The sequence below is a fragment of the Chlamydotis macqueenii genome, chromosome 8 (genome assembly GCF_036417535.1).
Source record: "Chlamydotis macqueenii isolate bChlMac1 chromosome 8, bChlMac1.mat, whole genome shotgun sequence".
Taxonomy (NCBI): Eukaryota; Metazoa; Chordata; class Aves; order Otidiformes; family Otididae; genus Chlamydotis; species Chlamydotis macqueenii.
The window spans coordinates 35635796-35648036 of NC_141563.1; the positions used below are offsets into that span (position 1 = coordinate 35635796).

General features: G+C 55.7%; 1 protein-coding gene across 1 annotated transcript; it reads left to right on the plus strand.

Annotated features, from left to right (window-relative positions):
- Positions 1-4318: 4318 nt before the first annotated feature.
- On the plus strand, positions 4319-6699 carry FOXD3 (forkhead box D3). The gene has a single exon (XM_086753380.1). It carries the CDS (start codon positions 4896-4898, stop codon positions 6069-6071), a length of 1176 nt encoding a protein of 391 aa, XP_086609506.1. The 5' UTR covers positions 4319-4895; the 3' UTR covers positions 6072-6699.
- Positions 6700-12241: the final 5542 nt, after the last annotated feature.

Genomic DNA, 12241 nt, shown 5'->3' on the forward strand with positions numbered 1-12241 from the left:
GGATGTGAGCAGGGCCCTCCCAGGAATCGACGCTGCTGGACACCCGGGGCTGTGCGGGACTGTGGAGCGGGCGCAGGGTGCTTGCAGACACAAACTGGGGACGCCCATCCATTGTTGAGAGTGGGGATTTGCGAAATGAAAATCTGAAGAACTAACGGATTTTTATTGAACAGCTGCCAACGGTTGTGTGATTTAGTTGGGTTTTTTATTTATTTATTTTAAATTGGAGCTCAGTGGACTTTGCAGCCATCTTGCCCAAATTTGCCTGATAATAATCCTGTATTTTAACTTTTTAAAATTAATTTTGCTCTCTCCTTGCTTTGCAAAGCATCCGAGCCTCCCAGCTGCGCTGGGCTCCACTCTTGAGGATCTGGGGTCTATTTTGTGAGTCCCAAGAGGCTGCGTTACGGGGACACCTGAGCGCTGCTGCCCGGTGTGGCCGGATCCCCCGGGATGCTCCTGGCTGTGTCCCACGCTGGGACGTCCCCGCCCGGGGTCCGGTTAAGAGAGGTTGGGAGGGGGAGCTTTGGGGTTTGTCTCCCCAAGGGGAAAAGCCTGCAGAACGTGGAAAATCTGCAAACAGCGCGCAAAAAGCGCGCGCGGTGTGTGTGGGGGTGGATTTTCCTTCCCCTGCGCGGCCGCGCAAGTCCCGCGGCCGCGGAGCGCCGGCCGCCCCCAGCTTGGGTTTCCCTAAAGGCGAACTGGGGCTAAATAATGAATCGATCTAAAATTAACCGGAGGAATGGAAATGCTCTAAAAATAAGGCAGCAGCTGCCGTGGTCGCAGCCCCCCGTCGCCGTGGGGAAGGGGGAGCGGGGCCGGGCGGAGGAGGGGGCTCGCCGAGGGGGGCGGGCAGAGCCGGGCGGGCTGCGCGGGGGCTGCGCGGGGCGCGCAGCGGCCGTGATGGACGAGGGATGCGCGGCGGCTTCTCCGCGGGCGCAGTGGCAGGGAGCGGGGCTGGGGCCGCTCCGCACCTCGGCGCGGACAGAAACACCCCCCCTCCAAAAAAAAAAAAAAAACAACAAAAACTTCGCCGCCTGCCTTGCTGCTCCCAAACCAGCAATTTTAATTTTTTCTTTTTTTAATGTCTATTTTATTTTATTTTTGCACACACGCACACACCTCCTCCGTTTTTACTCCACGCAGCCATCCCGTATTCTCCCGGTTTGTCTCTTTCTATTCTTTTGTACTCGGGCGCGTTGTCCTGGCCAGCAGTGCGAAGGGGTGGGGAGGGAGGGAAGGGGGGGGGGGGCTTTGTAAAACGGGACAGATAAAAATGAGCGACATCATATTGTTTGACAGAATGATCCAAAATGATAAAGTGCCTTCTCCGGAGGGGGTGAAAATGGTGAATTCCTAAAAAACAAGAGCTTCGCTTCTCTCCTCTGCCTCCCCGCTCTGCTGGCAGTAGCCTAAAGGGATCTGCCGCCTGCACCAGCCCGGATCACCTCCAGCCGCTCTTTTCAACGGGAAATCTTCCTTTTTAAAAGCCTTAATTTATTTATTTTTTAATAAATAAAGAAAGGGGGGGGGGGCGGCTTCGGCTCGGGACCCCCCGTTCTCCTCGCGGCGAATGAAAAAGCGCAATTTTCGCGAGAAAGGCTCGTTTTGATTAAATCTGACATGCTGCTGATAACTCCATGCTAATGTGAAATAATTAACATAATAGCCATAATTAAAAGCACGCTAACAATGCCATAAATTTATCACACAATTTTACTAGCTTTCTGCCCCTAACTGCTCTCTCATCGTTAATTAAACGTGTTGCCTTTTGCGGAATGGCTGTTTATACATTTCCAATACAAATAAATCCGAAACCGTTTTGGAAACATGAGCAATTTCGTTTTACACTGAGGTCCGCTGGTTTTACGATTTATTGCAATTAAAATTAAAAAAGAAAGAAAGAAAGAAAATAAAAATTAAAGAAAGAAAAAAAAAGAAATAACCCAGAGATGTGCAAACAGAGGCCTTAGGGAAAAAAAAAAAAAAAACAAGAAGAAGGAAAAAAAAAAAAAGATATATTTGAGAAACTCCGGTTTTAGCGAAAAGCCTGGCCCGGGAGGGGGGTCCAGGTCCCGAGGCCGGCGGTGTCCCCACGGCCGGGGGGCCTTGTGTCCTTCGAAACGATTACAGAAGCCGAAATTGCCCCGGCCCGGCGTTTACCCCCAACCCCCCCCCACCCCCGAGCCTCCGGATTTATTTTTAACTCGCTTCGCAGCCAGGATCTTCCTTTGCCTTATTAGAATCCAATTCAGCCGTAATTAATTTCTCCCCCTCTATCATAACTGATCCCATCCTCCCTTTCCCCGGTGCTTGCCGTATCTCTATTTGACTCCGTATCGATCCGCCCGATCCGGTTTGGTTTTCGGTTTTTGTTTTTTTTTTTATATCTATATTTTTACTCCTCCTGTTGCTAAATCAATCTGTCTATATGGGCGCCCACTTTCTATTTCTGGAGGTGTCATCATTGTGGGTTTCCACCTCCGCATAGGCCGCTTTAATTATTTTATTTTATTTTATTTTTAATCGCTTTGCTCCTGCTCGCCTTCAGCCCTTGAACTTCGCTGGGTCCGGGAAGGGGCGGGGGGGGGGGGTATATTTTGGGGAAAGTTTTCTGATCTTTAGAAAAGCTTTTCTCCCTTCCCACCCTGCCCAGACGCGCTCCGAAATACTTTCCAGCCACTTTTCCTCAACTTTGCCACTTTTCCTAAACTTTGCCCCGAGAGGCGCGGAGAGGTGCGGAGGGGCGCGGAGCGGGGCCGCTCAGTCGGCAGCCGTGATTGAGCAGGGGATTAACGCAGGAGAAGCCCTAATCGAGGGGAAACGTTTCTTTTCACGCTAAGCACCGTAATTAATGGTATGAATCAATTAATTTGACTTTTATTGTGTCGAAGAAAAGCGCAACAAATGAAGCAGGGGGCTGCGGAGTTGGTCTTTCCCCCCCCCCCCCTTTTTCCCTGGGAGAGCTTTTGCGATGCGACGGGGGGGGGGGGGGGGGGGCACAGCGTGGGTGTGCGTGTCCGCGTATGGGAGTGGGAGTGGATGTGCGGGCGGTGCGCGGATGCGGAAGGCAGGGTCACGGTCCGCGGGGATCGCCCGGGAAATGCGGAAAAAAAAAACGGAAAAGAGGAGGGGAGGGAAAAACCCCGTGGGGTGCCGGATCCGCGGCCCCACGCGGGACGATCCCCTCCAGCCTCCCCGGAAGTTTGTTTGTTTTTTTTTATTATTATTTTTTTCCTTCCCCCCTCCATTTCCAGGGGCTCTCGAGGAGGCTGGGGCACCCACATTTCCGAGATGGACTTGGGTGGGGGGGAGGATCCCTTTCCTAAACCAGAACCGCTCGTGGGAAAATTGTTCCCTCCCGGGGCATTTTCCTCATTTCACCTTATTTACCAAAATCCGACGACACGTGCGAGAACTACAGCAGCGACGGTGATGGGCGGAAGGAATTAAGGAAGCAAAGCCCTCCCCAGCCACCCGTGGCCGAGGTCCCGAGTAGGGGGGGAGGTTCACCTCCTGGGCTCACCGAGACAGGGGTTCATGGGTGGGTGGGTGGGTGGGCAGCCGCCCTCCCCCCCGCCCTCCCCGGGCCGGGGCTTACCTGGGGCCGCGTCAATACGGTGCTCACATTCACACACACTCCCTCATTTCCTACTTTTTCATATGCTAACGCCCGCAATGATTAAGTCGTTAACACCTCTGGACACAAAAAAAAAAAAAAAAAAAAGAAGAAGAAGAAGAAGAGGGGAGGAAAAAGAAGAGGAATCGGCTAAAAGCTTATTTATTTATAGTTTCTCTTTGTTATTTTACGTCTTTTTTATTTCTCCATGCAACTAACCTAACAGACTAATCGATAGCCATTCTCTCATCTTCCGTTCCCAGCTAGTGCTGCTGTTAGAAAAAAAAATAAGTTGAAAATTAAAAAAAAAAAAAAAAGAAACAAAAACGGCGGAAAAGTGATTTCAGAGCCCAAACTTGGTGGGTTTAAGCGCTGTTTACGGCCAGGCATCCGCTGAGCCTGCGCTGGGCCGGGGCGGCCTCTGGGCCCGGTGGCACCGAGAGCGGCAGCGGGAAGCCCCGGTTACCGGTGCGCGTGGGTCTCGGTGACCGGTACCTGCGGGTCCCGGCGGGCGGCCCGACGGGGCGGGCGGGAGGAAGGAAGGGAGCGGCCGGTTCTCTTTGTCGACGGTGCATGAAACAAGTCGAGTTTTGGATGACTTCACAGCGGGGGCGCCTGACGTCACGCGGTCACGTGGCGCCGCCTCCGAGTATATCTTTAACGGGAAAGTAATCTATCAGGCAGTCCGGATCGCCGAGCTCTTCCAAAGTGGCCGGCGAGGCCCCGCGACGCCCCGGCCTCCTGCCCCCGCCCCGCCCGGAGCTCCGTCCCCTCCCTCTGCCAAGGGAGGGGGGAGAAAAAAAAAAAAGCAACCAAAAAAACCCGAGCAAAAAACCAGCAGAGCAGGAAAGAGGAGGACCGGGGGAAAAAAAAAAAAAAAAAAAAAGGAAAGAAAAAAAAAGGAAAAAACAAAAGCGGCGGAGCGGTGCGCGGCGGGGCCGCGGCCGCGGAGCGGTGGAGCGGCGGCGGCCCCAGCCCCACGCCCGGTGGCCGCGGCGGCGAGGGGGGATCCAGCGTCGCCGCCTGATTCCCCGATGCCCGGCAGCGGGGAGCGGAGCCGGAGGTGACCGGGCGGCCGGGTCGACCCCGCTCCGCGGGACGTCGCGGACGGGAGAAGAGCGGGAGCGGCCGCCCCATGCCCCGCGGGGACGGCGCCGGCGGGGGCAGCCGGGTGTAGCCCCGGGGACCGGTCGGAGCAGCGGCGGGGGGAGCCCGCCGTGCCCCCGGCTGCGGGCGGGAGGCCCCGGCGCCGCTCCCCGTCCGCCGAGCGGAGGGGATGACACTGTCGGGCGGCGACAGCGGCAGCGACATGTCCGGTCCCACCGTCCCGGCGACCGAGGATGTGGATATCGACGTGGTGGGCGAGGGAGACGACGGCTTGGGCAAGGAGAGCGACGGCGAGGCCGGTAGCCCGGCGGCCCTGCCCCGCTTGCCTTTGGACGAAGCGGCGGAACCGGCGCTGCCCGCGGAGGCGGGCGCGGAGAGCGGCGGAGGCGGCAGCCCGGGCCCCGGCGGGGCGGGCGAGGGCGGCAAGGGGAGCGGCGAGGAGGGGGCGAGCGGCGGAGCCGTGGCGGGGGCCGGCGGGCAGAGCAAGCCCAAGAGCAGCCTGGTGAAGCCGCCCTACTCCTACATCGCCCTGATCACCATGGCCATCCTGCAGAGCCCGCAGAAGAAGCTGACGCTCAGCGGCATCTGCGAGTTCATCAGCAACCGGTTCCCCTACTACCGGGAGAAGTTCCCCGCCTGGCAGAACAGCATCCGCCACAACCTCTCCCTCAACGACTGCTTCGTTAAAATCCCCCGGGAGCCCGGTAACCCCGGCAAGGGCAACTACTGGACGCTGGACCCGCAGTCCGAGGACATGTTCGACAACGGCAGCTTCCTCCGCCGCAGGAAGCGTTTCAAGCGGCACCAGCAAGAGCACCTGCGGGACCAGACGGCTCTGATGATGCAGGGTTTCGGCGCCTACGGCCTGGCCGGGCCCTACGGCCGGCCCTACGGGCTGCACCCCGGCGCCTACCCCCACCCCGCCGCCCTGCAGTACCCCTACATCCCCCCCGTCGGGCCGGTGCTGCCGCCGGCCGTGCCGCTGCTGCCGTCGGGCGAGCTGAGCCGCAAAGCCTTCAACTCCCAGCTCAGCCCCGGCCTCCAGCTGCAGCTCAACAGCCTGGGCGCCGCCGGCTCCGTCGTCAAATCGGAGCCCAGCGCCCGCCCTTCCTTCAGCATCGAGAACATCATCGGCGTCCCGGCCGCCAGCTCGGCGGCCGGCGCTCAGACTTTCCTCCGCCCGCCCGTCACGGTCCAGTCGGCCCTGATGGCCCACCAGCCGCTGGCGCTGGCCAGGACCACCGCCGCCATCGCCCCCATCCTCAGCGTGCCTACCAACATCATCGCCGGGCAGTTCCTGCAGCCCGCCGCCCCCGCCGTGCAGGCCAAATGGCCGGCGCAGTAGCCCCGGGGGCGGTAGCCGCTAGCCCGGGGATGGTAGCCGCTAGCCCCGAGGCGGTAGCCCCCCGGGATGGTAGCCCTCCGGGGTGGTAGCCCCCGGGGAGTTCCTGCAAGCCCCGCCGCCGCCGGCCGCCCCCTCGGGGATGCGAAGAGCGGGCATCGACTTCCCGCCGCCCCGCCGCTGCTTGTACATATTTGTATCAAAAAAAAAAAAAAAAAAAAAGAAAGGGGAAAAAAACAATGAAAAAAAAAAAAGACTGACTGTTGCTTTCGGGGTTTTTATTTTTCTAAAGAGGCGAAATGACGGTCGCGGTTAGGAGCTGCGGACTTTCACTTTTTTTGAAGGTTCCGGCGCTCCGAGCGGTTTTATCCGAAATAAACGAACAAACGAGGAAAACAAAACAAAACAAAACAAAAATTGTATTAAAAAAGGAAAAAAAAATAAGCGGGGGAAATTTTAAATATTAAACGAAGGAACAAAAAAGAAAAATGAATTTTGGAGAGAAAAAAGGAGGAAAACGCTGTCATTCTATTATAGAAGTCTGTTTATATATGAATGAATATATGTATTCTAAATGTTATCCCTTCGTGTTGTACACAACTTTGTAAATAAATTTTTAAAATGCTCTGCCCGTGTCTGTGTGACAGGCGCATCTTTGAGCACCCACCCGAGGACGGGCCGCGGAGGGAGGGCGGAAAAAACTCGCGCGGGATCCCTCGCACCGATTCCTCCAAAATGAAACCTTCCCCGGCGTCTCCGAGCCTCCCCCAACCGCGCCGTAATTTTTTCTTAAATCTATCAATTTTTTTTTTTTCCCCAGCCTGACTTCGCTCCGCATCCCGGCGCTGCGGGATCCTGCCCGGACTAGGTACGCTTCGGGGTGGCCTTCCTGGCGAATTTTAAGGGAAATTATTTAATATAAAAGACGTTGGGGTGATCTAAGCAACGTTTACTATTTATTTTTTGGGGGTGGGGGAAATTTCCAGCCGTGCCCGTGCGGTGTGAGAGCGCGGATTTTTCGTTCGGATCAGGAAAATATTTGGTGTTAAAGAAGCAGCTCTGCCTTCCCACGGAAAGGGAACGGCTTTTCCCGGCTCATTCCTAAAAATTGAATTTTAAGGGCAGTGAGGGGGAAAAAAAAAGTCTACATTTGTGTACGTTTTCGTGGCTAAAATAAAGAGATTGCCAGGACGAAAAAAAAAATATCTGCAGCGCGTTACGGTATTTAAAACCGCGCTTTGCGGGGTTTACTCCGCCGAGCAGCCGGTCGCTCCGCGTTTGGTGCTTTATTCTCTCGCGGAATTTTCGTGGCTTTCGGAAACCTGCGTAGATTTTGCTCTTCCGCCCAAATAACGCCTTGATCTTTGTTAGGAAAACAAAACAAAACAAAACAAAACCGGCGGCGGGCGGGATGCAGGGGGCAGCGGGTTCGGTTGGACCGGTCACTTCTTTCCCCGCTAACACCGGCTGCGAAACGCGGATTTAAAAAAAAAAAAAATTATAAATAAAAGTGTCCTTGCTTTCCTGGCAAGAGGTAAATATTATTTCTTCTTGAGTAAATATTTATACCTCCGCACGCATAGACGAAAATAAACCGAGCGGCTCGGCGATGAGATAGTTTGAACTTTTAAAATCAGGACTCGCAAACCGTCCGGGCACCTGAAGGGTGCGGGGATCCGGTGTCCGGTGGGGCCCGCCACGGGCTCCTCGCCCCGCCGAGACCCCACGGGTGTCGATTTGAGGGGTGGCGGCTTCTCAAAGTGCGTTTTGGCCGGTTGGGGTTGGTTTCGTGGGTGTTGCGGCCGGCGGGGCGATGCGGGCCATGCGGGCCGGGGGTGAGGGGCGGTTTTCCGAGAAAGGAGAGAAGGAGCCCCCTCCTTAAATTCGCTTTTAGGCTCCAGAAGCTGCTGATCCAGGGGCTTCCCAGGGACACCGATGTCCATTCCCCGGCCCCTTTGTGGCTGGGAAAATCGCTCGCTCGTGTTTCCCCGTAACACCGCGGAGCTCGGCGTCTGCGCGCCGGAGGAACCGGCGACTTTCCGCGTTTCTCCTTCCGTTACTCCCGTCCTGTCTCGCTTCCACACACCCCCCCACCCCGCTCATTGCTGAGGAGAGCGGCCGGCCGGCCCCGGCGCCGTCGGTACAGCCCTTCCAGGGGAACGCACCGGCTCCTGGGACCGGGCACCAACCAGGAGGGCGGCGGCGGCGGCCAGGGTCCCCCCGGTCCGGTAGCGGGAGCCGGGTCGGTGCGGGGCGGGGGGGGCTTTGAGGGCAGGTGAGGGGCTCCCGGTGGCGGGGCTGAAGTGGCGCACCGGGGCCGACAGGGGGCGCCCCTCCCGGTGGGGGGGGGGAGACACCGGGGACCCCCCTCCGCCTCCGCAGCCCCGGGGACCGGGCGCATCCCCCCGGTGGGGGTTTGGGTGAGGGAGGTCGGAGCATGCTCGGAGCCGCCCGGAACGGTACCAGTCTGGAAGCGTTTTGGCAGAACGGGGTGTCCCGGTGGGTCACGTAAAGCTCCCCGTGGGACTCGGAGGTCCCGGGGAAACCCTGGGGGGAGAAGTTGGTCCCCAAACAAGGGGAGGGTGTGCAGCCGGGATCACGGTGCCGCCCAACGGAGAGGGGACAGACGGGACAGCATCTCCCGGCGAAGTTTCCCCAGCCACCCGCTTCAACCAGACAACAGAAAGCCCGTTTTTTTTTTCCTTTTTTTTCCTTTTTTTTTTTTTTTTTTTTTTCCACAAACTTGTCGCACGCATCTGGCAAAACCCGACGCGGCCGGTGACAGACGCCTTTTAGCATCCACCGGTCCCTGGGGTGCACTGAGGACCCCAAGCACCGGGAAAATTAATCCTGGCAGCCCCGGAGAGTTTACCCAGCGCTCCCCTTCCAAAAAAAAAAAAAAAAAAAAAAAAAATTCTTACAATCGCGAACCCGCCCGGGGAAAGGAAACACAATAGGTTGGGGGCAGGATCGGGCCCTAATCCTCTAAACCGTCATTTTGCCTAAAAAAAAGGACCGAGATGGGCTCAATCCAGGGCTATTTCCCCACCGGTCTCTCGCTTTCGCAGCCGGAGGGGACGGGCGCTGCGCGGCCGCGGAAGTTGCACTCCCCCCCACTCGCCCCCTCCGCGCTAATTGCTCTGAACGCCGCCTATTTATAGCTTAATTAATCTTTCCACGGGCACGGAGTGGGGCTGAAAGTTACAGGCGGGTGTTGAAAGACTGCGGCGAGCAGGAAAAAAAAAAAAAAAGTATACTTGTCGCGCGTGGATATTGTTTTTCGGAAAGGAGCACCAGCGTTCGGGCTGTGCCCCCCGCGGCTGGCATCAGTGGGGCCGGTGTCCGTGTCCCCGCGGGGTGAGGAGGCGTGGGGGGGGAGATTCCCCCCCCACCCCACGGTGCTCCCACCCGGACTGTCCCGCGGCCGGGTGAAAGCGCCCACTCGTGACAGCAGAAACCCTGGGAACACGGGCAGCCTTTGAGGACGGCTCTTGCCCTGGGGATAGCTGGGGCTCACGCTGCCGGTGCCGGGTAGGGGGGTGGGTTTTGCCCGGGGGACCACCCCGAAAATCCCCGCCGCTACCCGCATCGGGCTTTTGGGCCAGCAACAAAGGAAAGAGGGCGAGCGTTTCGTTTTGGGAAGAGCCGTCCTTCGTGGGGCCCTCGGGGATCTCCCACGCGGGGAAAAAAATGCCGCAGAGACTTGCTTTAAGGGAGGTTGGGGGTTTCCTTCCCTCCGCTGCCCGTTCGGGGCGAGAGGGGGGCAATTCCCGAGGGATTCAGTGGGATTTTGCCTCCCGGGGCTCCTCGGGCACTTTGGGAAGATGCGCCGAGGCTCGGCGGGGCTCGATACGCGCCCGCTTAAACCTCCGTTTAAAACCTGCGGGAATTCGTGCGATCGCCCAAACGCTCGCCATCCAGTTTTCTTGGGAACCAACACTTCTATTCCAGGGATTTTTATCGAAATTCCGTTTTACCGGTCCTAAAACATTAAGCGTTATGTACTTAAAAGATACAGAGCATAGGTATTACATCCGCAGAAAGTATTTTAGTCAGTGAATGTTCAATGTAGCAGGTAGAGATGAACTTAGCACGTCTCCCAGACTGAACTGGGAACAGACTCTTCAGCCATAAAATGCACTTAACAGTCTATTTAATGGTGGCGAGGTCCTTGAAAATGCAATATCCATGCTAATCTCGCCTTTTTCTAAATCAGAAATGAAAAATAGGTCAGTAAGGTAGAACCTTCCCCTGCCGTTTAAAATGTGACATTTAATCTATTTAAATAACTAAGTAAACTTTATTAATTCCGGATTTGGTAAGCAAGCTGAGAAAGTGGGCACTTGGCAACTTTATTAAGAGAGCGATATGTGAGAGAGGGTGCGGGTTCCATGAAATTCCCTATTTTCTTGAGCTTCAGCAAAACGGGAATGGGGCAGGGTGGGCGAAAACCTCTCAGCCTCTCCGTGAAGGGATGAAGCATCGCCCCCCGGCACTGCCTGCTCCGGGAATGGCAGGAATTGAGGAAACCCACCCCAAAACCTCAAGCCTTTCTAATCATTAAGTGCTAGTATTTCGAGAAAGGGGGAAGGAAAAAAAAAAATCTGACTCCCTGCAGGTTATGCTTGTGGTTTACGGCTCTTGGTAGGGAAACGAAGATGCGAAGGACCGGTGGCCACAGCGATCTGTCAGGGAGGGTTTTCCCAGCCCGGTTGTCCGTCCCCGCTCCACCGCCGGCGATTTTACAGCGCCGGGAACCCGGGGCAAGGTCAGGTTGTGAAACCACAACGGAAAACGTCTCCAGAGTTCCCCCCCATCCCCCGGCTCCTGCGTCGCTCAGCTCAGAAACGAAACCCTAGCTGAGTTGGGAAGCAACTTTTTATAGCCGCAGCCTCTTCCAGGGCTCCCTCCCTCCCTCCCGCATTTCATTCCAGATTTATGGAATACCCGGGAGATATCTGCATCGACCCCGAGTGCCGGGGTGGAGGAGAGGAGCCCGCAGCCCTGCCGAAGCCTCCCCAGAACGCCAAGGTTTAAGAAAATTCTGCTCATTACCGGTTTCCCTTCACTCCCCAGCACCAAACCCAAGCCCCGCGGTATCCATATGTCCCGAACGCCTTTTCCAGTCATCGATCCGGTCAAAGTCACCGCAGAAATACTCGTGACAGAGACTCAATTCCAAGCGACGTGACCAATGCAAGTATTTAGAAAGCATTCAATAAAAAAGCATTCAATAAAAAAGCTTTCCCGGGGAGTGAATGATTTCACCTTGCAACAAAGAGCGCTCAGTTAATTGAAATAATGCACTTGAATGTGCAGCCTGTAACGGCTCCCGGACCAAATTATCAATAACTCGCAAGGTAAAACCTAAAAACTCCTGATTTTTTTTTTTTTTTTTCAGTAGGAGCCCATAGACAACACTCACGGCCTTGGAGGTGGCTTAGTACTGCTGTGCTCCCTAGCCTCGTGGTTGGGGAGCGGGCTTTAGGGAATTCCAAGCATGGAAAATCCTGGAGGGAAGGGCAGAAGGAAAGGAGAGAGGGGCTGAGAGAGGAGAAATTGAAGTAGGGACCTGCCCTGGGGATTCTCCTCCAGGCTTGGGCTGGGAATTCACTTTGCGCTGCGTGTTTTCAGTGTCATACACCACACCAAAGCGGCGGTGGGGCTCAGGAAGTGTAGCCCCTCCTATTGTCTGATTTACTTAACAGCTGACAGATTTTTAGGACTATGCTTATTTTACAGATTTGGCATCTCCAGACATCCCTTATTAATATCCTAAAATGTAAGCAGCAATAGGAGTATAACAGATTTAGATAAAACAGGCAAAATTTGACAGTCATAATCCGCCATTTTCAACTGGCTCATGGCTCCAAATGCCTTGACAGGCCAGTGGACTAGTGCGATTTTTACATTTACCTACCTAAGACCACAAACTTCCAGTCTCTTCACACCGTCCTGCCTGAGGCAAGACTCACAAGTGGCTGTTGCTGAGAATGCTGAAATCACGGCAGGAGTAAGAGGGACTGGGATGTCCAAGTCCAAGTAACTGGCACTCAACTGGCAAGTGTCTGGGATAGTGGAAATTAGTATTCGATCTGATATTGCACTGGAAGAACTTGAAGGAAGAAAAGCCATCTATGGTGGAATGCAATACTGTGTATTTCTCAATGTTT